The following is a 27,368-nucleotide window of genomic DNA, read 5'->3' on the forward strand; positions in this document are numbered from 1 at the left end:
TTTTTTCAGCGAACACACATAAAACCCAATGTAGGCCGGTGCCGCGGCTCACTAGGCTAATCCTCCGCCTTGTGGCGCCAGCACACAGGGTTCTAGTCCCAGTTGGGGTGCCGGATTCTGTCCCGGTTGCCCCTCTTCCAGGCCAGCTCTCTGCTGTGGCCAGGGAGTGCAGTGGAGGATGGCCCAAGTGCTTGGGCCCTGCACCCCATGGGAGACCAGGAGGAAGCACCTGGCTCCTGGCTTCGGATCAGCGCGGTGCGCCGGCCACAGTGCACTGGCCGCGGCGGCCATTGGAGGGTGAACCAACGGCAAAGGAAGACCTTTCTCTCTCTCTCTCTCACTGTCCACTCTGTCAAAAAAAAAAAAAAAAAAAAAAAAAAAAAAAAAACAATGTAACATACCAAACAGGATAATCCATAAATCTAAGCATTAAAATTACAGAAAATTGATAGGTCACTGATAGAACATCCTTTTTTTATATGAAATCATAGTGATACTAATATTTTCATGTCCATAAACAAATGGGGATATACTATGACAGACCCTTTAATAACATTATATACACCTCTAATAAATATACTGAAAAATCAAAAGTTCTAATTACGATGAAAATCTGCCAAAGGGAGCTGGTCTTCAGGGAAACTAGGAGTTCATTTTATAGGATGACTCTTTCATTGAATCTGGTGACACTCGAAATCCCCTAGTCAAAAGTGAAAAGGAGGGCCAGAGATGTGCCATAGAGGGTTAAGCTGCTGCCTGCAATGCTGGTATCCCATATGGGCACTGGTCCTGGTTGCTCCACTTCCAATTCAGCTCCCTGCTAGTAGCCTAGGAAAGCAGCAGAGGATGGCCCAAGTGCTTCGGCCCCTGCACCTACATGGGAGACCCAGAGGAAGCTCTGGGTTCTGGTATGGCCTAGCCTCAGCTGTTGCAGCCATTTGGGGAATGTACCAGTGGATGGAGGATCTCTCTCTCTGTAACTCTACCTATCAAATAAATAAATCAATCTTAAAAATTTAAAAAGTGAAAAGGAGTTAATAACACCAATCCTATATATAAACAGAAATGAGGAGGATAGAAACTAGAAAGCATAATCAATCTGGGCCACATTTTTGGCTCAACTATGAGCTGATATAGCTCTATGATCAGTTACTCATTAACTATAATTTCCCCTTACTATAAAGTTACTTAGAGGTGTTAGCCAGATTTTTCTGTCACACTACCTCATAGAGAAGTTATATAGCATTTTTGCCCTTAATATTAACCACAGGTTAAGTACATGAAAAGAGGTCAATCTTGGTTTCATTTATAAAAACAAAACAAAACAAAACAAACAAAACCTAAAATGAATGTTTCAAATGTACTTTATTTCTTCAATAATGCAGTATTTTGACTGGTACAGTGCTTTTACTTGGCATCACTTATGAGTTGGTTTTCAAGCAATTCAGTATTACACCAGCTGGGATGATTACTGATTTCTCCATTCCTTTGGGGTGACTCTGCCAACAGGGGACAGGTTCCATTCTATTCCAATTTGTGTTGCTGTCTGTAAGAATTAAAATGCTGTCAGTTACACATCTTTAAAACATAGTCCATCCTCCCCTAGAAGCACCTTTTTGAAAATGACAAAGATACTCTGCTCTGGTTAAAAATGCACAGAAGCTCACCCACAATACCCTCCAAGTAGGCCTAACTTAAATGCTGTCCTAATCCTCCAGAGCAGAACTGTGTCACTAGAAATTCCCGAGATGAAGAAAATGTTCTAATCTGCCCTGTCCATGATACAGTAGTCACCAGATACACGTGGCTAATGAGCAGTTGAAATGTGGCTAGTATGACCAAGGAAATGAATTTTCAAATTTCATTTAATTCATTTTTATACCTCCTATTTCTATACTACCTCCCTGAAACATTGTATCCCTCAAACAAAATTACCTAATTAACTCCCAAAGATCACTTTGTATTATAACTTCATCATTAAGGAGCATTTTACCTCCAAAAGGTTATCTGATCATGCATTCATTCAATATCAGTTTATCCTTCTAATTAAGTACACATACTTATAATAGTATTATATGATTTCAGAAAGATCAAAACAAAAACGGTCTATGTACATAATGTTTCCTAATTAAGACAAGTAGTAGCATATCTTTTAAAATAAAAAAAATTGGAGCCAGCGCTGTGGCACAGCAGGTTAACATCCTGGCCTGAAGCGCTGGCATCCCATATGGGCGCCAGTTCAAGACCAGACTGCTCCACTTCCAATCCAGCTCTCTGCTATGGCCTGGGAAAGCAGTGGAGGATGGCCCAAGTCCTTGGGCCCCTGCACCCGCATGTGAGACCTGGAAGAAGCTCCTGGCCCCTAGCTTCGGACTGGCACAGATCGGGCTGTTGCGGCCAGTTGGGGAGTGAACCAGTGGATGGAAGATCTCTCTGTCTCTCTTCTCTCTTTGTAACTCTGACTTTCAAGTAAATAAATAAATCTTAAGACAAAAAAAGAAAAAAAAATCAATATTTCTTAAAACTTTAGGACTCCTACTTTTAACAAGTACAGTGACTGGTAGACAGATTGTTAAATGTAAGATGTAAAAGAAAAAAACTTAAAATATGGAAAAGTAAGTTATTTTACATCTCATCTATCAGAAATACTGTGCTCAGTTCTGACTGCAGAATTTTAGAAGAAAAACTAATAATTGCAGTGTCCAGGAGAATGACTCAAGACAGTGAAAATCCTGGAAATCATTCAATAATAAATGACCGGCCGGCGCAGCGGCTCACTAGGCTAATCCTCTGCCTGCGGCGCCAGCACACCGGGTTCTAGTCCCAGTCAGGGCGCCAGATTCTGTCCCAGTTGCTCTTCTTCCAGGCCAGCTCTCTGCTGTGGCCAGGGAGTGCAGTGGAGGATGGCCCAAGTGCTTGGGCCCTGCACCCCATGGGAGACCAGGAGGAAGCACCTGGCTCCTGCCTTCAGATCGTGCGCCGGCCACAGCGCGCTGGCCGCGGCGGCCATTGGAGGGTGAACCAACGGCAAAAAGTAAGACCTTTCTCTCTCTCTCTCTCTCTCTCACTGTCCACTCTGCCTGTCAAAAAATAATAATAATAATAAATGACCACACAACTAAGAATGTTTAATCTGGAATAGATGATTCAGGAGACATGACAGCAATTTTCAAATATCTGATGGCTGTCATATGGAACTGACAGATCACAATTTTTGTGTTGCAGTGGATTAATAGAATATGAAGAGAAGCAGCTTTTAACTTAAGATCCTTTTAATAGCTACACACTACAGAAAAAAGCTTTGTGATCCAGTAAGCAATTCATTATTGGAAATACTAAAAACAGAAGATGGGATGAATGCAGAATGCTGAGGAAGAAATCCCTGCACTGGGTGAGTGATTGGATCGGAAAATCTTTCAAGTCCCTCCTAACTAGAAACATATACCACCATGCTAAAATATTCACATGAACAAAATAAGAACGAAAACATCTAAAATAAAAATTACTAATCAATAGTACTTACATATGTCCATACAGCAATACAGAACGTGGTTCCACCAGCTAATACAATATTACCATATTTGTCATGAAAATCAGGTGTACGTTTCTGGTGGCTCTGCCTTGCCATTGTTTGTTGAATGCTTCGAACTTAAAGGGGGGAGAAAAAAAAGAATACAGAAGTATATCTATCAATTATCAGGAAAAAAAGAACACATGTGATTGACATTGCCAGGAAGACCAAGGAAGTTAACATCACAGTATTATGCAGTTCAGTAAAATGTTAAAACATATTGTAGCTAAAAGAAATGCAACATAGCTTGAAATGCATCAGAAATAAGAAGAGTTGACAGATGGATATATGTATGTGATGAAACAACTATAATAAAATGTTAACAATTGTAGAATCTATGTGGTGTGTATGTAAGGGTTCATCATATGACACTTCCAACTTTTATGTCTGAAAGCTTTCATAATCAAATATTGGGTGGAAAGCAAATATTGGATGATATCGGTAACATTCACTACTAAGTAGTATTTATATTATCTCTGGAACTCGGCTCCTATTCATAATTTGAATCTTTATGACTTAAAATTTGCACTGAAGTTAATTCAATGGTGTTTAACAACTTAACACATAAAAGGTAAACAAAATGGAACTTCAAGTTGAATCTACTTGTGACCTTAAAATTACTAAAACCAAAAAACAAAACTAAACCCTCCAAAAACTAGGGTAATTTTGATTTTTAAAAAGTTACTAATGAACCATGCCAAAAATACATGAACATGTGTAAAACACACACTGTCACCAGGTAACTTTCAATTGGAAGAGGATAATATGCACATACACACAAATCATTATAATACAAAAAAAGGAAAATTAGCTAAGCACTTATGGCAGACAGGTTTTGGTTAAATATGGGAAAAGGGAATCTGAAAAAAAGGCAGATAGAGAACAGCCCAGTGTATTGGAAAACCAATTAGGTTTGGGTGAAGGACAAGGTGTATAATAGGGAATAAAACTAGAAAGGATCATGGAAGGCTACTTTTTGTGGCAGGCAGGGGAAGCTGGCAAAGGGTTGTGAACACAATGGAACATCAAAACTTTGCTTTTTATATTATCCTAGTAGAAGGGGCAAGACAGTTTTCAAACTGCCTCTGGTGGATTTAAGGCCAAAGGTATTAAGCTATCTCCAAGTGTTTTTTTTTTCTTCTTCTTCCTCTCCAATTTTAGTAGCAGGTCCTAATTGTTTTAAAGAGCCTCAAAAAGTACTTACATATGTAATGGAAAGCATGTTAAAGAAACGGTAATATTGTCCATTCACTAGCATTTAAAATAATGGCTTCTATGTGGTGCAATGGGTTATTCCATGATAATTATTTAACCATTGATTATTGGTCCTTCTCCCAGCTGCCTTACAGTCTTTACCTCTCAGCAGCCACACCTGGGATGAGCAAATACAGAACCATTTCACAATATATTCTGCTCCAGAACATTTAACAAATGAGTGTGAATTCCATGGGGAGGGGGGGCTTTCCTAAAGTACAGGAAAGCCTTACTCTACTCAAAGGGCAGAGAAATTAAGATTACCAAACAATTCTTCTGCAACAGCTCGTGACTTCAAGACTCAGATTACCCAAGTGGCTTCCTTTAGACCTCTCCTCTGTGACAAGAAATGGTGTAGCTATCAGACATTGGTAATCTCATGTAACACTCAACAACCCAACCCGGTAGCTATTACTTATCGACCCCTTTCTTTTCAAAGAAGGAAAATGGGGTCCAAAGAAGTCAAATCACTCATTCAAAAGAAAAAGATAAATGTGGTTTTTGCTACTACTGTTCAAGTATTTAACATATAACCTAGTAATATCCCCAACCTCTCTGTGAAGTGAAACCAAAAAGATGATTAAAGAAGCCAAATGGTGATTGGTTAAGGTCACCTTCATTCACATTACTCAAGGTCACCTTCAGTGAAAAACAAGGATGAAAATTAATTTTTCCTTTCAGGCCTAGTATACTCTCAGAACACAATGCTGGCCTCAAAATTTCCCTGTGCCTGCCTAACTTTTAAATAAAAAAAAAATGACCACAATTACTTTCAGGGTGGCTAATATTCAGTCAATAATGCACAAATAATTTCAAAACTGCAGGGCTACCATTTAGGTTGTCTTCCTGCAATGAAAGCAGACGAAACGCTAGAATTACAGTTTCCTACCAGAATTGGAGAGGAGGCTCTTCTTTGTGGAGTCAGGGGTAAATGTGCCCCAAAGCTAAAATTTAGTAATCACGACAGGTATCCACAAGAGTGTTCTTCCCTGAAACCAGAGGCTAGGGGAAAATTAAAAAGCAGAGCTAGGCTATGACTCCGGTATGAGAAAGCTCGGAGCTGAAATACAAAAACTGCATAATAAGAAAAGGACGGCCGGCGCCACGACTCACTAGGCTAATCCTCTGCCTGCGGTGCCAGAACCCCAGGTTCTAGTCCCGGTTAGGGCACCGGATTCTGTCCCGGTTGCCCCTCTTCCAGTCCAGCTCTCTGCTGTGGCCCGGGAGTGCAGTGGAGGATGGCCCAAGTGCTTGGGCCCTGCACCCGCATGGGAGACCAGGAGGAAGCACCTGGCTCCCAGCTTCAGATCGGCGCAACGCTCCAGCCGTAGGGGCCACTTGGCGGGGTGAACCAACGGAAAAAGGAAGACCTTTCTCTCTGTCTCTCTCACTATCCACTCTGCCTGTCAAATAAATAAATAAATAAAAAGAAAAAAAGAAAAAAAAAAAAAGAAAAGGACATCATCCCAACGACATGGAGCGAGGTGGGAGACAGAGCATTTAGAATAAGGCCAGGATGTTGACGAAAGCAAAGGACACAAGAGACCACGAGGACAAATGTACATAAGACAGTTGTAAATGATTTGCTCACAATTTTTGCTCACCTTGGAGACGACTTAGCGCATTTCTGACCACAGGAAACATCGTGAAGCAGAAGATACAACTGCGGCAACAGTAGCTACCGCTTTGCTGCAATTCCACTACAGATACCCTTGCAGAGCCCTGAAGAACAAAATGGCTTTCAGATGAAATCCTTGATGAGATTTGATGAAATCTCGCGAGATCTGTAAAAACCTATAGCAATTGTAATCCTTTTATCCGCGAGGAACTAAGAAGACCTTCTGGGAAATGTAGTTTCAGGGCTTTATAAATGTCGTAACCGTACTTAAAGAATGAAAAACACTTGAAACCGGGTTTAGGGCTTATGGACGACAGCCGAGACACTGATCTTAGGCTGACTCTTCTAAATCAACAGTGTCAAGATTGTGCTAAAGTTCCTGAGGCTTGAGTTTGGTACCTTGCTCCACATTAACTCCGTTTTCTATTCCCCCCAATTTCCTTTTCCCATTTTTTGGTCTCTTAATACCACATGCTAATTGCCTTTGCTATTAATTTTGAAATGACTTTGAATTTAGAGAAAATTTTTAAGAATAGCAAAAAGGATTTGGTTACTATGTATATAAACATGATAAAGCAAATGTTGTGAGCCATTAATTGTACAAACTTGGTGGCAGATGTTCACAGTACAATTATTTCCATTTTGCTATATGTTTGAATAGTTTCATAATAAAGTATGAAGGGGAGCAAAATAATGCTATACCATTACCTAGTTATACTACTTTTTAATATTTGGCTGTGTTCTCTCTTTCTCTGCATATATCTTTGAGTGTTTTTCTGAATCATTTGAGAAAAAAATTGCATACATCATGCACCTTTACCTGTTAATATTTCAGGGTTCATTTCCTAAGAATGACCACAGTATAGCTATCAAATTCATACAACTTAATATTGATACAATACACTTCACATTCCAGTTTCACCTACTGCTACAAGGTCTCTATCCAGAATCCAATCCAAGTCCCAAGTTTCCTTTAAATTGAATAGTACCTTGGCTTTTCTTTGTCTTTCAATGCAGTAATTTTTTTTCATACTACAAGTAAACTTTATTCTCTCAATTTGGCATATGAAGTAAATGAGGTACAGAACCCTTCAGTGATCCAGGTCAAACTCAGATTAACACCAAGAGTGTAAGTAACAGAACTGAAAAACGGACCTTCTGACTTCACATGTCTGTGTTCTGTAATATTTTTGAAGAGTTCATGCCAGTTCTTTTGTTAAAGCTCCTTGAATTTGTCTGTGTTCGACGTTATTATATCCAGTTATTATATCCTCATAATTATACCCCTTCCGGCAGGAGGACCTGATATGTCTTCGTGGGACATTCTAACAGAAGACACATGATCAGAGCTTGTCCCTTTATTGATAATGCCAACTTCAAACATTTTATTGAAGTAGTGTCCTCCAAGCTTCTATACTACATAGTTATTATGTTCCCTTTGTAGTTAAGTAGCTTATGAAGGATACATTGAGACTATGTGAATGTTCTATTCTTCATCAGACATTTACCCACTGAGATTTTGTATCCACTGGGGATTTTTGCCTAAATCAATTATTAGTATGAAATTTATAAAGTAATGATTTTCTAACTTTACAATTCCTTCTGTATTTAACAAGTATTCTGTTAGAATTTTATTTTTCTCCTCTCTGTATTATCAGTATGAATTCATGGTTTTTAATGTGTTATAACCCATTAATATCATAATTGGTTTTAATGATCATTAGTCCTAGATGATTTTGGTAGGATTCCCTTTAAGCTCCTATGTCTTTTTTGATATATCTCCATCATTTTTTAGCATGCCTTTCATTTTCTAACACAAGATTTTCAAGATTCATCTTGTAGTGACCATGCCCCACAATGGAATCAGCCACGTCTCTAAAGAGCATCCACTTAATTTATTGGAGATGGCATTTAGCAACCTAGATCCGGGCACTGGATGTGATCATTGTTATCAGGGTGTCATTGCTTCTATCCTTTTCAGAGACTACAGGTAGGAGTGTGCTATGAATAAAGTTTCTACTAATATCCCCACTTTCTGTCCAACACCCAGAAGTTCTTTACTGAGGCTGGTGTTGTGGCATAGTAGGTTAAGCCTCTGCCTACAGCGCCGGCATCCCATATGGGCTCTGGTTCAAGTCCTGGCGGCTCCTCTTATGATCCAGCTCCCTGTTAATACCCTGGGAAAGCAATGGCAGATGCTCCCAAGTGTTTGGGCCTCTGCACCTGAATGGGAGATCTGGAAGAAGCTCCTGGTTCCTGGCTTCGGATTGGCCCAGTTCTGACTGTTGCAGCCATTTGGGGAGTGAACCAGCAGATGGAAGACCTCTCTCTCACTGCCTCTGCCTCTCTGTAACTCTGCCTCTTCAATAATTAAATAAAATCTTTTTATAAAATGTACTTTCCTTCATTTAATATTCCTATTTACTTTATTCCATATTAAGAATATTGGCTTTCAACATCAATCTTTTTACACATTTATATTACATAAAGTGTATTTTCAGAGTGTCTATACCTATATCACTGTGAGAAAAACACACAAAGCAGAGATTAAGATTTATTTTCAGGAACATAAGTTTGGCCTAGCAGTCAAAATATCCAGATCTCATATCTGAGTATCTGGGATCAGTGTCCTGCTTAACTCCTTTCTCTAGCTTCCCATCAATTCAGGTGGTAGTTCAAGTAGCAGGATCCCTGCTACCAACATGGGAGAGCTGTATTGAGTTCCCGGATCATGGCTTGGGCACTCTGCCCAGTCTTGGGCATTGTGGACATTTGGGGACTGAACCAGGAAATAAGAGTACTCTCTACCTGCCTTTCAAAAAATACATGAATTTGGGGCCAGTGTCATGGCATAGCAGATAAAGCTACTGCCTGCAATGCCCGCATGAGCCCCAGTTCATATCCCAGCTGTTCCACTCTCTATCCAGCTCCCTGCTAATGGCCAGGGAAAAGCAGTGGAAGATTGCCCAATGCTTGGGCCCTGTTACCCACCTGGGAGACCCGGATTAAAGCTCCTGGCTCTTGGCTTCAGTCTAGTCCAACCCGGGCCATTGAGGCCATTTGAGGAGCAAAGCAGCAGATGGAAGACCTCTCCCTCTACCCCCTCCACCGTGACTCTGTTCTCCATCCCTATCAGTTTACCTTTTCCAAAATGTTATGTAATTGGATCAAACAGTCTAGCTGAGTGTACTACTATATTTTGCATTTTTTCTTATTATGAGTATACATAACCACTTTGTGCATTTTTTTCATATCTTAACTTCACATCTTCCCACTTCAGAAGCAGCTCTTTTTCTTTCCATAGTGTCATCCTGGTCTTGCCAACATGATGATTATTCTTTTCCTATGGGTATTTTCTTTCCAGCAGGGCCTAAGAGAATAGTCATATACTCAGTTGTGCACCATCAAAATAAATCCAAATTATGGGTAGACTGATTTTATTTTGCTATTTTTCCTTCTTGGACATATGATTATTTTGTAGTAAAAGCACCACAGTTTTTTTTTAAGATTTATTTATTTATTTATTTGAGAGGCAGAGTTATCGGGATGGGGAGAGGAGGTCTTCCATTCGCTGGTTCACTCCCCAAATGGTCGCAATGGCTGGAGCTCAGCTGATCTGAAGCCAGGAGCCAGGAGCTTCTTCCGAGTCTCCCACATGGGTGCAGGGGCCCAAAGACTTGGGCCATCTTCTACTGCTTTCCCAGGCCAAGCAGAGAGCTGGATTGGAAGTGGAGCAGCCAGGACTCAAACTGGTGCCCATATGGGATGCCGGCACTGCAGACTTTACCTGCTATGCCACAGCATCAGTCCCAAGATCATGCTTCTTTACAACCTTAGTTTTGCACCCCTCCTCAAAATAAAATAATAAGTAGAAGGCATTAGCTGTCTATAACCCTTAATTATGTCCTTGCTGGTACTTTAAGTAGTACATAACAGAGTTTAATTTTTAAAAATTGCCATAAATAATCAAAAAGTTTTGAAAATAAATTTTTGATGTCCTCTTTTTCCAGTGCTCCTAGCCCAACTCCTGGCACACAGACGGCATTCAATAAGCTCTTGTTCCTATATCGTTTTTAAAATCTCCTTTAGTGATATTAAGAATTTTGCTTTCCTACTTTTAGTGATTTTCATTTTGATTTAAAGTCTTTTCATGGGAGGATGAGGGACAAAGATAGCTGCTATCACTCACGTGGCTAGGTCTCATTTTTCTAAATATTATATGAAAGAGGCAGTTCTCAAGGACTTCTAAACGATTGTGAGAGAAAGATTCCGTTTTAGCAACCTCAAGCCATTTTGGACAGAAGAAAAAAAAAGCCGCAACGATTCAGAACTGCGCATGCGTTTTTTGAAGAGCCCAAGACACGACTTCCTTACGAAAATGCAAGGGGCGGCCCATTATCTTCAGCGGTCCAATAAAAAGCCTCCAGATTGTCCTTTTTCGATTGGCTAACCGGGACCAATTAGAAGTGAACTGTGTTTTAGCGGGCGGCTAGCAGTAGCGCGCTGTGACGTAATGTGAGGGGTCGCCAGGCAGGGCTGAGCTGAAGCAATCAGAAAAGGCAAGGGGCCGGTTTGCTGTTCTCACGCCCCACCTTCAGGCCCAGTCAGAGGAAAGTTTTCGCTGGCGAAAGGGAGAGCTACGAACATGGCAGCGCCTCGGTGGTTCTGGTGCGCCTCTGCGACCATGGCGGTGGCGCTGCTGCTCATTTACGAGGTTCCTTTGGCTTCTGCCCAAAGAAAGAAGGAGGTGAGGACGCGGTTTCCAGCAACAGGGGCTTTTCACAATCGCTGGGCTTGAGAGGATCTTTTTGCTCCTTCCCGCTCGCCCTTCCCCGCCAGTTTCTGTCCTTTGGTGGCTTCAGTTCCGCCGTCTGGGGAGTTGTTGGATTCGCGAGAGAAGGAACTGTAACTCCTTGTTTTCTGGGAATACAGTCTGAGAGTGGAGTCGGGGAGCAAGCTGGCTTCTATAGGCCTGTGAATGTACATCTATGAGTTTTGACACTACTGTGAGTTGGGGGCCACATCGAGTGTTGGCAGTGGGAGTTTGCTTTGAGGTCCAAGAGGCAGATTATGAGAAATTCTTTTCTGCTGTCAGCAAATTCAACTATGTATAAGAGCTGCCTATTCTGTAGCGTTTTCTCTTCTGGAGTGTGAGACTTAGACCAGAGTGAAATTATGCCAATTTGATTACATTGTCCAGATAATGATTTCAAAGCAATTTACTAGATCGAAAGCCCTTAAACCATTTTCAATCGTTTAACAAAAATCAAACGTGCTAGGCACTGTTCTAAATTGGGTGATGGACATAAATGAACAAAACTGAGATCCCTCCTTGTGATTTACAGGCTTTGCGGAGTGCAGGAAATAACAATATTCTTTACTCACCACTAAACGATCCAGGCAGAAAATTTTAACACTGTGTTTAACCTTCTAATTTTATGGGTGAAAAAAAAATACAAACCCTCAATTTGCTCACTTAATTACCGGCAGAGAAGGGGTAAAGCGCTAGGTCTGTTAGTCTAATACTATTTCCTGTGCGTTCTGTTTCCTCTAGTACCCGAGATCCATACACGTACCTTTAGAATACTGGTTAAACATTTCAAATGCTTGTCAACTTGAGCTGGATTCAGACAGAAAGTATGTTTCTGAGCGTTTGAACGATTCTTTAAGAAGAAAAAATAAGCAAGCTAAAACAACAGTCAGTATGTTATTAATTAGACTGGCAAAAGGAAAATAAAATATGTAGTTATTAAAAGTATGGTGAATGTATGCAGAACCATACATTGGAACTAGACATTGATGTGCTTTTGGAAGGAGAGTCCTAAACCATTCTTAAGTGGAAAACAAGCTGCAATGCAATATATAATTTTATATCAAGGAATTCTTTTATGTTTAAAAAAACACAAAAATCCCTATAAGTAAGTGTATATGTATGTAATATGTATAAAGAAACCTCTGTTAAGGACATAACAGTCCTTTAACAGTAGCTATTTCTGGGCAGTTGGGATTGTTAATGAGGGGTACATATTCACTTTTTACCTTATATACTGGTATGTCTTAATTTCTAAATTGACCACTTATTTTTTAATAAAAAAAAAGTGAAGGTTTTCTTAAGCTATCATTTCTACCAGTGAAATTCCAGGTTATTTATTTGCTGTCACTGAAATGCAGCCCAAAAGGTCTAACAGGAAATAGATTATTTTTAAAAAGGAACCAGCACTGAATTGTATACTTTAAATGGTTAATATGATGGATTTTATGTTGTGTAAATTTTACCTCCATAATTTTTTTTAAGGAGCCAGACTTTAACTCCCTTTTTTTCATGCCCACTGTTCATTCAGACCCTTATTGCTCTTGCAAATATACTGCAATAATTGCTTAACTGTTGCCCTCAGACCCACCCTTCGTACTGCACCAGAGGTGCTCACATGAAAACCTGAAAATATCTTCAATATATTTTGCAGTGTGTAAAAATGGCCTCTGAAACTCTGTCTCTGATCTGGGCTTCCAGCCTGATCTTCAAGCTTCTTCCTGTACTTGTCAGCCTGAATTGCCTGCCTGCCTTTATCTTTCTGTGCTCCCTTGCAAGTGTCTGCATGTGCGAGATTTCTGCTGGAGTATCTTCTTTCTCTCTTACCCTACCCACTCATTCACCTAGGGATTTCTATTCAAGTCTTAGCTCGAACAGTACCCTCTTTCTTGCCTATACTTTTCATGGTTCCCCAGCTGAATTGAGGTGAATTCAGTCCTGCGTATTGACGTTGTTTATATACCAATATTTCCCATTAAACTATGAGCGTCTTGAATGCAGAAACTTATTGAGTATTTTTCTCTGACACCCATAATGTCTGTCCAAATGTTCTCAATAAACATCAAAGCAATTAATCAACTATTTGCATGTAGAATCAGGAGTCTGTTTTCACAGGTTTCACAACCTGAAATTGAATTTTCTTATCAGTAAACATGAAATAGACTCATAAAGATGTTTTAGTGTTTACCTCTTCCCCTGTAGGTGAGAATGTTTTAGACTGCTTTACAAAAAGATTTCGGTGATACTAGTTTGTTTCAAAACACAGGTGTCCTGTTGTAGAACACTTGGCTTTTGCTGGGATTTTTTGACACTTTTTAAAAACATTATTTTAAAACTTCCAGGTGTATCTACTATAGTAGATTTGACTTCAAAATGTGAGGAAATTCTGATATTAAAATATAAGTATTCTTTTTAACAAACTACGGCCTCTAAATGAATATGGTTACAAATTACTCAAGTCCTTTATTGGTACCTATTGTTAAATAGAATACTACACTACTTATCTCAGTTTTTTACACCTTTAACAATGTATTCATTGGGACATGTTGCTTATTCCCTATTATTTCTCAAATGCATTCTACATGTCAGTGACCATGGTTTACATGTGTTATCAGTAATTCTCACATTAACACTGAAGGATAAGTATTAATCCCCTTTTTTTTATTATTTATTTATTTATTTTTTGACAGGCAGAGTGGACAGTGAGAGAGAGAGACAGAGAGAAAGGTCTTCCTTTGCCGTTGGTTCACCCTCCAATGGCCGCCACGGCCGGTGCGCTGAGGCCGGCGCACTGCGCTGAGGCCGGCGCACTGCGCTGATCCGAAGCCAGGAGCCAGGTGCTTCTCCTAGTCTCCCATGGGGTGCAGGGCCCAAGGACGTGGGCCATCCTCCACTGCACTCCCTGGCCACGGCAGAGAGCTGGCCTGGAAGAGGGGCAACCGGGACAGAATCCGGCTCCACGACCGGGACTAGAACCCGGTGTGCCGGCGCCGCAAGGCGGAGGATTAGCCTAGTGAGCCGCGGCGCCGGCCAGTATTAATCCCTTTTGAAAGATGGGGTGGTTGCGCTGGTGCTGTGGCATAGTGAGTAAAGCCACTGCCTGCAGTGCTGGCATCCCATATGGGTGCCAGTTCTAGTCCCAGCTGCTCCTCTTCCGATCCAGCTCTCTGCTATGGCCTGGGAAAGCAGTAGAAGATGGCCCAAGTGCACCCGTGTGGGAGACCTGGAGGAAGCTCCTGGCTCCTGGCTTCGGATTGGCGCAGCTCTGGCTGTTGCGGCCATCTGGGGAGTGAACCAGCAGATGGAAGACCTTTCTCTCTCTCTGTCTCTCTGTAACTCTGCCTTTCAAATAAATAAATAAATAAATCTTAAAAAAAAAAAAAAAGGGAAAGATGAGGGGGTCCAGCACTGTGCCATAGCGGTGCTGTTTCAGGTCCTGGATGCTCCACTTCAGATCCAGCTCCCTGCTAATGGCCTGGGAAAGCAACAGAGGATGGCCCAAGTGCTTGGGCCCCTACCCCCATGTGGGAGACCTGGAAGAATCTCCTGGCTCCTGGCTTCGGGGATCCGCCCAGCTCCTGCCGTTGGAGCCGTTTAGATGTGAACCAGCAGATGGAAGCCCTCTCTCTCTCTTATCAGTTTAATAACTGTTCCTTTCAAATAAATAAAGCTTTAAAAATAAAAGATGAGGGAACTGACACTAAAGAGGAAAGAAGTTGAGGGCTTGCTCAAAGAAGCAAGCTCTAAGAAGATGAACTGGAATCCTTACTCTGATCTAAGTCCAAAGCCTACAAAGGCTTTCTTTCACAGTGACCGGATTTATTTTTATGGTGCATTACTTTCGCCCTGTGGTGAAAGTGGAGTTAGCTTGCCTTCACATTTCGTGGTGATTTAGGGAGACAGCATGATAAAAAAAATTTTTTTTTTTTGAACAGGTAGAGTGGACAGTGAGAGAGAGAGAGACAGAGAGAAAGGTCTTCCTTTTCCTTTGGTTCACCCTCCAATGGCCGCCGCGGCTGGCGCGCTGCGGCCGGCGCGCTGCGCCCGGCCCACTGAGCTGATCCAAAGGCAGGAGCCAGGTGCTTCTCCTGGTCTCCCATGGGGTGCAGGGCCCAAGCACTTGGGCCATCTTCCACTGCACTCCCTGGCCACAGCAGAGAGCTGGCCTGGAAGAGGGGCAACCGGGACAGAATCCGGTGCCCCGACCGGGACTAGAACCTGGTGTGCCGGCGCCGCAAGGCGGAGGATTAGCCTAGTGAGCCGTGGCGCCGGCCCCAGATGATAAAAATTTAAAAAGAGAGGCCCAGGTTGTGGTACAGTGGTTTAAGCCACCCCTTGGACACCATCATTCCCGATCAGAGTGGAAGTTCAAAGCCTAGTTACTCTTCTTCTGATCCAGCACCCTACTAATATATCTGGGAAGGCAGCAGAAAACAACCTAAGTACGTGGGCCCCTGCCAGCCACATGGGAGACCTGGATGGAGTTCCTGGCTCCTGGCTTTAGCCTTCCTCAGCCCTGGCAGTTCCAGCAATTTTGGGAGTGAACCAGCAGGTAGAAAATCTCTTTCTCTGTCTGTCTCTCCCTCTCAGTCTCTGTCACTCTGTCTTTCAAATAAATAAATAACTTTTTCGTAATTTAAAAGCATGATATTTGAGAAAAGTATTCATATTTGTTGACCTTCTTGGAGTCTATAGTACTAGAAAAATAGTATGAAATATGGGAAAAGGTGCATGTACGGAGCATAGTAAAGCATAATAAAAATGTTACTAATAATGCTAGAATGTTATAGTCTTCTGCTTCTTTGTCTTCTGAAAACTTCTGTAAAAATTTTAAAAAGATTGTGCTTTAACCTAACCCCAGTTATTTTTTAAATTTATTTATTTGAAAGTCACCGTTACACAGAGAGAGAAGGAGAGGCGCAGAGAGAGTCTTCCATCTGCTGGTTCACCCCCCAATTGGCCACAATGGCCGAAGCTGTGCCAATCCAAAGCCAGAAGCCAGGAGCTGCTTCCGGGTCTGCCACATGGGTGCAGGGACCCAAGGACTTGGGCCATCTTCTACTGCTTTCCCAGGCCATAGCAGAGAGCTGGATCAGAAGTGGAGCATTCGGGACTTGAACCAGTGCCCATATGGGATGCCAGCACAGCAGGCCGCAGCTTTACCTGCTATGTCACAATATCGGCCCCCTTTTTTAAGATTTATTTATTTACTTGAAAGGCAGAGTTAGTTACATAAAGGGAGGAAGGTCTTCATCTGCTGGTTCACTTCCCAAATTGTCACAACAGCTGAATTGGAAGTGGAGCAGCCAGGACTTAAAACAGGTGTCCATATGGGATGCCCACGTTGTGCAAAACACCATCCCTCCCCACACTGATAGTTTTCCTCATCAAGGAAATGAAAAATAAATATCTTTTTTCTCATTTTTTGCTATTGTGAACATTAAATGAGATGAACTCAGATTATATAGTATTTAATGTAGTACCTGGCATGTAGAAAATATGATTAGAAAAAAATGAGATCATGTTCCTTTGGATAGTAAAATGTTTTTCAGTTAATTTTTTTTAATTGAAGAATATTCAGAAAATAGAATCACCACCATCTTTTTTTTTAAGATTTTTTTTAATTTTTATTTGAGAGGTAGAGTTACAGAGGGAGAGACAGAGAGAAAAGTCTTCCATCCGTTGGTTCACTCTTCAGATGGCTGCAATGGCCAGAGCTGAGCCAATCTGGAGCCAGGAGCTTCTTCTGGGTCTCCCACATGGATGCAGGGGCCCAAACAGTTGGGCCGTCTCCCACTGCTTTTCCAGGCCATAGCAGAAAGCTGGATTGGTAGTGGAGCAGCCAGGATGCAAACTGGCACCCATATGGGATTCTGGCACCACAGGTGGAAGCTTAGCCCATTATGCCACATCACCAGCCTCTCACTTCCATCTTTTAAGACAGCAAGGATACCAGCGCTGTGGCACAGCAGTTTAAAGCTCCAGCCTGCAGCGCTGGCAACCCATATGGGCGCCAGCTCAAGTCCCAGCTGCTCCACTTCTGATCCAGCTCTCTGCTGTGGCCTGGGAAAGCAGTAGAAGATGGCCCAAGTCCTTGGGCACCTGCACCTGTGTGGAAGGCCCAGAGAAGGCTCCTGGCTCCTGGCTTCGATTCAGTTCAGCTCTGGCCATTGCAGCCATTTGGAGAGTGAACCAGTAAAATGGAGGACTCTCTCTCTCCCTCTCTCTCTCTGCCTCTTTCTGTAACTCTCTTTCTTATTTGAACTCTCTTATTTGTAACTCTTTCTTATTTATTTATTTATAAAATAATTCTTTTTAAAAAAGACAGCAAGGTATCATTGGAAAAACTTCTATATTGTCTGACATTGCTTTGGGAGCTAACACATGACAGTGTTACATGTGCAAAAATTCTTGCCATTCTTTAAAAATTTTATTAAAGGGGACAGGGTTGTGGCACAATGGGTTGAGTGCTGCCTGTGATGCTGGCATCCCATATCAGAGTGCTGTCTCCAGGCTTGGCTACTCCACCTCTGATCCAGCTCCCTGCTAATTCTCCTGGGAGAACAGCAGGCGATGGCTCAAGTGCTTGGGTTCCTGCCACCCATGTAGGGAACTAGGATGGACTTCCAGGCTCCTGGCTTCTGCCTGACCTAGCCCCAGCCGTTGTGGACATTTTGGGAGTGAACCAGCAGATGGAAGAGCTATCTCGTTCTCACTCTCATTCTCTCCCCCTCCCTCTTCCTTTCCTCCTTTCTCTCTCTCTCCCTCCCTCACTCCACCCCTCCCTTCTTTCCCTCTCTATGTAATTCTGCCTTTCAAATAAATAAAATAAATCTTGAAAATAAATAAGTAAGTAAAACAAAAATTTTTATTACAAGGCAAGCATCGGTGCAATAGTTAAGTTGTACATGGAGTGCTTGGTTCAAATCTTAGCTACTCTGCTGTTAATCCAGTTCTCTCCTAATGTACACCTCGGAAGGCAGGAGATGATGACTCAAGTACTTGAGTCCCTGTCACCCATGTGGGAGACCCAGATAGAGTTCTTAGCTCCTGGCTTTTGCCTTGGTCAACTGGACTGTTGCAAGCATTTGGGGAATGAACCAGTGGTTGGAAAATCCCTGTGTGTGTCTCTCTCTCCATGTCTGAAGTAAAATAAATAATCTTTAAAAACAGGTAAAAATCTTATTACAGAGAAATAGGCTCAGTAGCCATAGCAAAAAAATTGAGACACCCCCCCCCCAGTAAAGGAAAAAAGACAGTAACGTATTTCAATGCTATCCAGGAAGTAGGTGAACTGAGAATGGAACAGATGGCATTCAAGAATTCAAAATGCTCTCTTTTCTGCCACTGTCTGTCTCCTTCATTAATTATCTGCCAGTTATATTTCTAGATCTATTCAATCTCACTTATAATTTAAGGATGGAGTTGGGAATGTATTGGCTAACCAGAAATTTTATTTTATTTCACTAACATTTGAAGGCTGATGGATGATTATATAAGCTAAAATGTGAAGAATGTTTATGGAAAAAATCCTGATGGTCTAGAGAACAAAGATACAGTCAAGTAAGTTTTGGAGTAAAAGGAGGAACTTTTTTTTTAAAGATTTATTTATTTATTTGAAAGTCAAAGTTACACAGAGAGTGAGGCAGAGAGAGAGAGAGGTCTTCCATCTGATGGTTCACTCCCCAGATGGCCGCAACAGCTGGAGCTGCGCCAATCTGAAGCCAGGAGCCAGGAGCTTCTTCTGGATCTCCCACATGGGTACAGGGGCCCAAGGGCATGGGCCATCTTCCACTGCTATCCCAGGCCATAGAAGAGAGCTGGATCAGAAGTGGAGCAGCCAGGTCTTGAACCGGCTCCCATATGGGATGCCGGCACTTCAGGCCAGGGTGTTAACCCGCTGTGCCACAGCACCGGCCCCAGGGGGAGCCTTTTAATAGGAATTCAGACTAGTGATGCTTAGCTTCAGTCTGAAATTTAAAAAATAACCGAATGATAGGATCAGATTTAAGCTTTAAATGAGAATTAATGGATTCCTACAATCTTTGAAAACTGGTATTCAGTGACAGTAAAATTATTTGTAGTTGTTCAGGCTTACCCTACTTTGCTAGAGCTAATCAAGATAAATACCATACAAGCAGGTAGTATGAAATTAAATTGCCCCCTTACTTCTCCTTCTTAGTCCTCTTAATCCTTTGTAGTCGAAGATGTTCATAACATTTGATTATTACTGACAGGATTAGAGATATTAATTGACTTCTTGTTAGTGGGGTAATTTTGCAGTCATGCAAATTAAAATGTTTCAAGGGAAGAGGATGACTTTTAGGATCATATTTTGTGAATATTTTTGCTCTTTTTGTTTATTTGTATAGTTAAAAGCAGAGTAATATGCTGGGGACAGCATTGTGGTGAAACAGGTAAAACCAACCACTGCATGCCATCCCATATCAGAGTGCCAGTTAGAGTCTTGGCTGCTGTGCTTCTAATCCAGCTCCCTGCTAATGTACCTGGGAAGGCAGTGGAGATGGCCCAAATGCTTGGGCCCCTGCCACTCATGTGCCCATATGGGAGACTAAGAGTTAATGGGGGAAAAAATTCTTTTTCTATGTAACTGTTTATGCATGTATTCAGTTTCTTCCTTATGTGTTTTTAAAATTTTTTTTTTTATTTGAAAGTGTTACAGAGCGAGGTAGAGACATAGAGAGAGAGATAGAGGTCTTCCATCCACTGGTTCATTCCCCAAGTGGCCACAACGGCCAGATCTGAGCCCATCCGAAGTCAGGAACCAGGAGCTTCTTCTGGGTCTCCCGTGTGTGGGTTCAGGGACCCAAGCACTTGGGCCATCCTCTGCCGCTTTCCCAAGCACATTAGCAGGGAGCTAGATCAGACGTGGAGCAGCTGGGACTTGAACTGGTGCCCATATGGGATGCCATCACTGCAGGCTCGGGCTTTAACCCACTGGGCCACAGTGTGGCCCCCCCCTTACATGTTAATGCATGAAAATCAGTCCATATCCTGTTGGGTTCTATTAAGTAGAAATTCATTACTTTTAGCTAATTCATTACACTTACAAAGGGCCTACTATGCAGTAAAGTATGGTATTTGTTTACTCTCTGGTAGCTAATAGTCTACAGAAAGAATCAGATGTCAAATTGTCTTAGAATGGTATTAATATACAAGTAGTGGGAAATATAATTGACCAAATAGTTCTGAATATGATGAATCACTCCATGATTTCCCAGCACTTAATGGACTTATCTCTGTAAAGAAAAGTAAAATCATAATTAGCATTAATTCTACATTGATGTTCTCTTCTGCACTTCTCTATTATCTTTTCCTATCTTCTTAAAATTTGTGCAAAGACTGAACACTGGGAGTGGAGATGAGAGGAAGGATAAATAAATATGATGACAGAGCCAGTGCTGTGGCTTAGCGGGTATGTTACAGAGTGGAGAAAATATTTCCAAGCCACTTATCTGGTAAAGGATTGATAAGAAACTAAAATATTTTTTTTAAAGATTGATTTATTTTTTTGAAAGTCAGAGTTACACAGAGAGAGCAGAGGCAGAGAGAGAGAGAGAGAGAGAGAGAGAGATCTTCCATCTGCTGGTTCACTCCCCAGATGGCTACAACAGCCGGAGCTGGGACAATCTGAAGCCAAGAGCTAGGAGCTTTTTCCAGGTCTCCCAAGTGGGTGCAGGGGCCCAAGGTCTTGGGCCATCCTCTGATGCTTTCCCAGGCCATAGCAGAGAGCTGTATCGGAAGTGGAGCAGCCGGGACTCGAACCAGTGCCCACTTGGGATTCCAGCACCGCAGGCAAAAGCTTTACCCGCTGTACCACATTATCAGCCCTGATGTGTGGATTCTTTATGCCTCTAATTTATTTATCTATCCCTTTGTCAATACCACACTGCCTAGATTACTAGCTGTATGGGAAACCTTAAAACCAGAGTAATTTCTCCTATTTTACTTTTCATTTTCAAGATTGTTTTCTTTGTAGCAATTTTATGACAAATAAAATTTTATATAAAACTAGCAGCTTGTTTTCATTCAACATTCTTTGACACATGAAAGGTTGTTTTTTTTTTTTTTTAAGACAGGCAGAGTTAGACAGTGAGAGAGAGAGAAAGGTCTTCCTTCTGTTTGTTCGCCCTCCAAGTGGTTGCTACAGCCGGTGCGCTACGCCGATCTGAAGCCAGGAGCCAGGCGCTTTCTCCTGGTCTCCCATGCGGGTGCAGGGCCCAAGCACTTGGGCCATCCTCCACTGCCTTCCCAGGCCACAGCAGAGAGCTGGACTGGAAGAGGAGCAATCGGGACTAGAACCCGGTGCCCCTATGTGATGCTGGCTCCGCAGGCGGAGGATTAACCAAGTGAGCCACGGCGCTGGCCCCACATGAAAGGTTTTAATGATTATATGTTATTTCATTTGCAAGTAAATAATTCACATCAAGTGTACTGTCTGATTAACTCTTATTAAATAATGCACTTTAAGAATAATTATCATCCATCCCAACTACCACTTTTTGTTTTAATTTTCTCACATTTCCTATGTATCTTTGTTGTTACTCTTGGTTTTGAATAAAGATGCTTACTTAAAGGAACTTTAAATGCCAAACTGAGTATATTAACAGCATGCTGACTTTGTCTTTTCTTAGATGGTGTTATCTGAAAAGGTTAGTCAGCTGATGGAATGGACCAATAAAAGACCTGTAATAAGAATGAATGGAGACAAGTTTCGTCGTCTTGTTAAAGCTCCACCAAGAAATTACTCCGTTATTGTCATGTTCACTGCTCTGCAACTTCATAGACAGTGTGTTGTTTGCAAGTATGAACTTTCAATTACATTTTAAAATTAAATAACTGTTTCTCAATCCCAGAAGAACCAAATTAATTCAGTGGGTATATAATTAATGTGTAACTGTATTTGAGGTATCTCTGGTAATAATCCTATTGCTCTTTTATAGTCAGTTCTTGGTTGTCCATGTCAGTGGAGGAAGCATGGATGAAGTATTGTGGTAGCTACCATATGAATAACTTAAGGAGCAAACAATTGAGACGAGCATTGCAGTGCAGCAGGTTAAGCCACCACCTTAGAACACCTACGTCCCATGTCAGACTGCAGATTCAAGTAACACCTCCCCTTCTGTTCCATCTTCCTATTAATGCACCTGTGAGGCAGCAGATGATGGCTCAAGTACTTGGGTTCCTGCCACCCACGTGGGAGACCCAGATGGAATTCCTGGCTCCTAGCTTTGGAGCTTCACAATTTTAAGTGGTCTATCCAAATGAGATGCTTATTGATACAACAGTAGTGGCATCATCAAAATTTGAAATATAAGATGAAAAGAGGAATTTTATTATTTCTAAATTTTCTTCTTAAAATGTTTTATGTATTTGAGAAAAACAGAGGGAAAGAAAGAATACACTCTCATCTACTGGTCTACCCTTCAAATATTGTCAGCAGTCTCTGACTGGGGCCAAAGGTGGGAGCCAGGAACTCTTTTCAGGTCTCTGATTTGGGTGGCAGGAACTCAATTACTTGAGCCATCACTGCTAACTCCCAGCATGTACATTACCAGGAATCTGAAGTCAGGAGCCAGATCCAGGGACTTGAACCCAGGTACTCCAAAAGGGACAAGGGCAGCTTAACCATTAGGCCAAATACCCATCTCCAGCCACCCCCCCCCTTTTAAATAAAATCCATATTGATCTCTCATATGGAATATAAAAAAGCTAAACTCATAGAAGCAGAGTGGAATGGTGATTATGGGAGGTGAGGGAGTGGTATGGAGAAATGGAAGATACTGATCAGATGGTACAGAGTTTCAGTTGCACAAAAGAATAAATTTGTGGCACAGCAGGTTAAGCCACTACTTGTGGTGCTCACATCTCATATTGGAGTATGGATTCAGGTCTCAGCTGTTCTGCTTCCAATACAACTTCCTGCTAATTCATCCTGGGAGGCAGCAGATGATGGCTCAGGTGCCTAGGCCCCTGCCACCCATGTGGTAGACCAAAGTACAGTTCTAGGCTTCTAGCTTTGGCCTGTTACAGCCCTGGCTATTTTGAGCAGTTGGGGAGTAAATCAGCTGGTGAAAAAGTTTCTCTCTCTCTCTCTCTCTCTCTCTCTCTTTCTTGATCTCTCTATCTCTCTCTCTCCCCCTCTCTCCCTTTCTCTCTTCCTCTCTCTCTCCTTCTTTCCCTCTCTCTCTTTCTCCCTCTCTCCCTCTCTCCCTCCCTCCTTTATTCCCTCCCTCCTTTTAGAGCAAATGAAATATAAAAATAAATACACATGGGGCCAGCATTATGGCACAGCAAGTTAAACTGCTGCCTTCAAAACTGACATCTCATATTGGAACACCTGTTCGAGTTTTGGCTGCTCGCTTTCCATCCAGTTAACTGATAATGTGTCTGGGAAAGCTGCAGAAAATGACCCAACTACCCAGCCATTGTGGGTAAGTAAACCAGCAGATGGGAGATCTCTTACTCACTCTCTCTCTGTCACTGTGCCTTTCTTTTTTTAAAAAAAAATGATATTTATTTATTTGAAAGTCACAGTTACACAGAGAAAGAAGAGGCAGAGAGAGAGGTCTTCCATTCACTGGTTCACTCCCCAATTGGCTGCAACGACTGGAGCTGTGCCGATCCGAAGCCAGGAGCCAGGAGCTTCTTCCAGGTCTCCCACTCAGGTGTAAGGGCCCAAAGACTTGGCACATCTTCTGCTGCTTTCCCAGGCCATAGCGGAGGGCTGGATCAGAAGTGGAGCAGCTGGGATTCGAACCAGTGCCCATATGGGATGCTGGCACTGCAAGCGGCAGCTTTACCCACTACACTACAGCGCCGGCCCTTGTGCCTCTCAAATACATAAAATACATCTTTAAATAAATAACCATTTTAGCAAAAATGACAGATATGTTTTAGTGATTTATACAGCATAGTGACAATAGTTAATAATTATGTATTGTGGGGACCGGTACTGTGGCACAGCAGGTTAACACCCTGGCCTGAAGCGCCAGCATCACATATCGGTGCCATTTAGAGACCCAGCTGCTCTACTTCCAATCTAGCTCTCTGCTATGGCCTGGGAAAGCAGTGGAAGATGGCCCAAGTCCTTGGGCCCCTGCACCCACGTGGGAGACCTGGAAGAAGCTCCTGGCTTTGCTTCAGATCGGCCAATTGGGGAGTGAACCATCGGATGGAAGATCTCTCTCTCTCTCTCTACATAAATCTTTCAAATAAATAAATAAATCTTTAAAAAAATTATGTATTGTGTATTTCAAAATTTCTAAAGAAGATTTTTTTAAAAGATTTATTTTTTATTTATTTGAAAGGCAGAATTACAGAGAGAGGAGGAGAGACAGAGTGAGAGAGAGAGAGAAGGTCCATCTGCTGGTTCACTCCCTAAATGACCTTAGTAGCCAAGGCTGGGCCAGGTTAAAGTTAGGAGCCAGGAGTTTCTTCTGGGTCTCCCACTGAGGGTACAGGGGCCCAAGGACTTGTGCCATCTTCCACTGCTTTCCCAGGCACATTAGTAGTATTGGAAATGGAGCAGGAGGGTCTCAAACCAGCACCCATATGGGATTTTAGCATCATAGCTGGAGGCTTAGCATCCTATGCCCCATGCCAGCCCCCTAAAATATTTTTTTAAATATTTAATTATTTATTTGAAAAGCAGAGTTACAGAGAGGCAGAGAGAGAGAGAGAGGTCTTCTGTTCGCAGATTCACTCCCAAGATGGCTGCAATGGCTGGAGCTGTGCTGATCTGAAGCCAGGAGCCAGGAGCTTCTTCCAGGTCTCCCACACAGGTGCAGGGGCCCAAGGACTGGGGCCATCTTCTACTGCTTTCCCAGGCCATATCAAGGAGCTGGATCCAAAGTGGAGCAGCCAGGACTTGAACCGGTGCCAATATGGGATGCCGGCACTGTAGGCAGCGGCTTTACCCACTACATCACAGCACCAGCCGTCCCCGCCCCCCCCCCAAAAAAAAGATTTTTATATGTTTTCACCACACGAAAATAAGTGGGTGAGGTTCTGAATAGATGAATTCATCTGATTCATTCTCCCCAAATGTACTATGCCTATATCAAAAAATCCTATTATATCCCATAAATATAAATTATTTGTCAGTTAAAAATAGTATTTTTGACAATTCAAAAATATATATGGACTCCAAACAGTTCATGGAAATGTATGCTATTAAAAAGCCATGCATAGATTTCAAAAATTTTTGCAACAAAATAAACTCATCTTTTTTCTTTTAAAGATTTATTTTTATTTATTTGAAAGACAAAGTCATGGGGTCAGCACTGTGACATAGTAGGTTAAGCAACTGCCTACAGTGCTGGCATCCCATATGGGCGCTGGTTCAAATCCTAGCTGCTTATCTTCCAATCCAACTCCCTGCTAATGGCCTGAGAAAGCAGTAGAAGATGACTCAAATGCTTGGGCCCCTGCGCCTGTATGGGAGACTCCCTGGCTCCTGGCTTCAGATCTGCCTAGCTCCAACTGTTGCAGCCATGTGGGAAGTAAACCAGCAGATGGAAGACTTCTCTGTCTTTCCCTCTTTCTGTCTGTAACTCTGCCTCTCAAGTAAATAAATAAATCTTAAAAAAAAAAGAAGAAGAAAGACAAAGTCAGAGAGAGGGAGAGACAGAGAGATAGAGAGATCTTCCATCTGCTGGTCGACTACCCAAATGGCCACAATGGCTGGGACTGGGCCAGGATGAAACCAAGAACCCAGAGCTTCTTCCCGGTCTCCCACGTGGGTCCAGGGGCCCAAGGACTTGGGCCATCTTCTCCTTTTTCCCCAGGTGTATTAGCAGGGAGTTGGATTGGAAGTGGAGCAGCCAGGACTTGAACTGGTGCACATATGGGATGCCTGCACTGCAGGCAGTGGCTTAACTTTTTGAAGTACTCTCATATACATTATTTAAGGATGTTTCTCTTTTTTTAAAAGATGTATTTATTTATTTGAAAGTCAGAGTTACACAGAGAGAGGAGAGGCAGAGAGAGAGAGAGAGAGAGGTCTTGCATCCGATGGTTCACTCTCCAATTGGCCGCGACAGCTGGAGCTGTGCCGATCTGAAGCCAGGAGCCTTCTCCGGGTCTCCCACATGGGTGCAGGGGCCCAAGGACTCGGGCCATCTTCTACTGCTATCCCAGGCCACAGCAGAGAGCTGGATTGGAAGTGGAGCAGCCAGGACTAGAACCGGCGCCCATATGGGATGCCAGCGCTTCCAGCCAGGGTGTTAACCCACTGCAACACAGTGCTGGCTCCCAAGTATGTTTCTTTCTTAATTTTTTTGTAGTGATTGTAAACATTGGAAATGAAGACTATCTCACTTAAATTTTTACATAACAGTGACTTATTGATTTCATTTTACTATTTCTGAATGTTCCTAAGAATAAAGATTACTATTTGTTTAAAATTTTTTCAAATTTGAAAGAGAAACAGAGATGTCTCTGTTGCCAGTATTTGGGGTGTGAACCAGTGGATGGAAGTGTGCTCGTTCTTGCTCTCACTCTCTCTTACTCTGTCTTCAAGTAAATAAAAATGAATGAATAAACACACACACAAATCAGGACCTGGTGGTTAGAAAGGATCTGTTCACTGCAGGCTGCTGGGCTCTTTGATCACACGGGGTGGAAGGCTCGTATCTATACAGAAGCAGCTTTAGAAACTAAGTGAGTGGTCACTTCTCTCTTAAGCGCCTTGGGCTCCAACTATAGTTTTTCGGTTATAGATAAAGCTTGTGAAAGCTGGTATGAAGAAAGAAGTGAGTCTCAGGGAGAAGACAGAATCCAGTGAGAATTCTATCTATGCTGACATTGGAAGATTTAAATATTTGCATCTGACTTTTAAATAAGTTTATATGATTTTCATTTTTCTTTTTTCAAATAAAGCCACCCATAATTTCACCACTTTATGACAGCCATAGTAACATTGTGGTATTTGCCCTTTGAGTTTTCTACATTATAAATGGCTGGAAAATTTCATGAAAAACGTAATAGTTGTGGTTAGGATTGGCCTAGGGGCCTGCGTTGTGGCATAGCTGGTGAAAAATGCTGGCGTCATATATGGCACTAGTTTGTGTCCTGGCTGCTCCACTTCTGAT

At 42.2% G+C, this 27,368-nt stretch overlaps 2 protein-coding genes across 2 annotated transcripts in view; one reads left to right on the forward strand and one right to left on the reverse strand.

The window, feature by feature from the left end:
• Positions 1 to 1,346: 1,346 nt before the first annotated feature.
• On the reverse strand, positions 1,347 to 6,556 carry COX7B (cytochrome c oxidase subunit 7B). The gene is made up of 3 exons (XM_002720130.6): positions 6,430 to 6,556; positions 3,524 to 3,648; positions 1,347 to 1,546 (listed from the first exon to the last, which is right to left on the reverse strand). Exons 1-3 carry the CDS (start codon positions 6,467 to 6,469, stop codon positions 1,469 to 1,471), a joined length of 243 nt encoding a protein of 80 aa, XP_002720176.1. The 5' UTR covers positions 6,470 to 6,556; the 3' UTR covers positions 1,347 to 1,468.
• A 4,507-nt stretch (positions 6,557 to 11,063) lies between these two features.
• The window catches only part of MAGT1 (magnesium transporter 1), a 49,302-nt gene continuing 32,997 nt past the window's right edge, over positions 11,064 to 27,368 (forward strand). The window contains exons 1-2 of the mRNA XM_008272956.5: positions 11,064 to 11,190; positions 21,909 to 22,078. Of these exons, the coding sequence (XP_008271178.1) occupies positions 11,089 to 11,190; positions 21,909 to 22,078 (272 nt within the window). The 5' untranslated portion in view covers positions 11,064 to 11,088. The remainder of the gene's footprint in view (positions 11,191 to 21,908; positions 22,079 to 27,368) is intronic.

The sequence above is a fragment of the Oryctolagus cuniculus genome, chromosome X, assembly GCF_051225735.1.
Source record: "Oryctolagus cuniculus isolate XC-2025 breed Fujian yellow rabbit chromosome X, ASM5122573v1, whole genome shotgun sequence".
NCBI lineage: Eukaryota > Metazoa > Chordata > Mammalia > Lagomorpha > Leporidae > Oryctolagus > Oryctolagus cuniculus.

Excerpts from the sequence above, each read along its gene's own strand:
- COX7B (XM_002720130.6), bottom strand. The coding sequence starts at position 6,469 with ATGTTTCCTGTGGTCAGAAATGCGCTAAGTCGTCTCCAAG. Across the intron at positions 3,649-6,429 it reads TGCGCTAAGTCGTCTCCAAG|TTCGAAGCATTCAACAAACA; the intron begins GTGAGCAAAAAT and ends CCCCCCTTTAAG. Across the intron at positions 1,547-3,523 it reads GTATTGCTGTATGGACATAT|ACAGCAACACAAATTGGAAT; the intron begins GTAAGTACTATT and ends TAATTCTTACAG.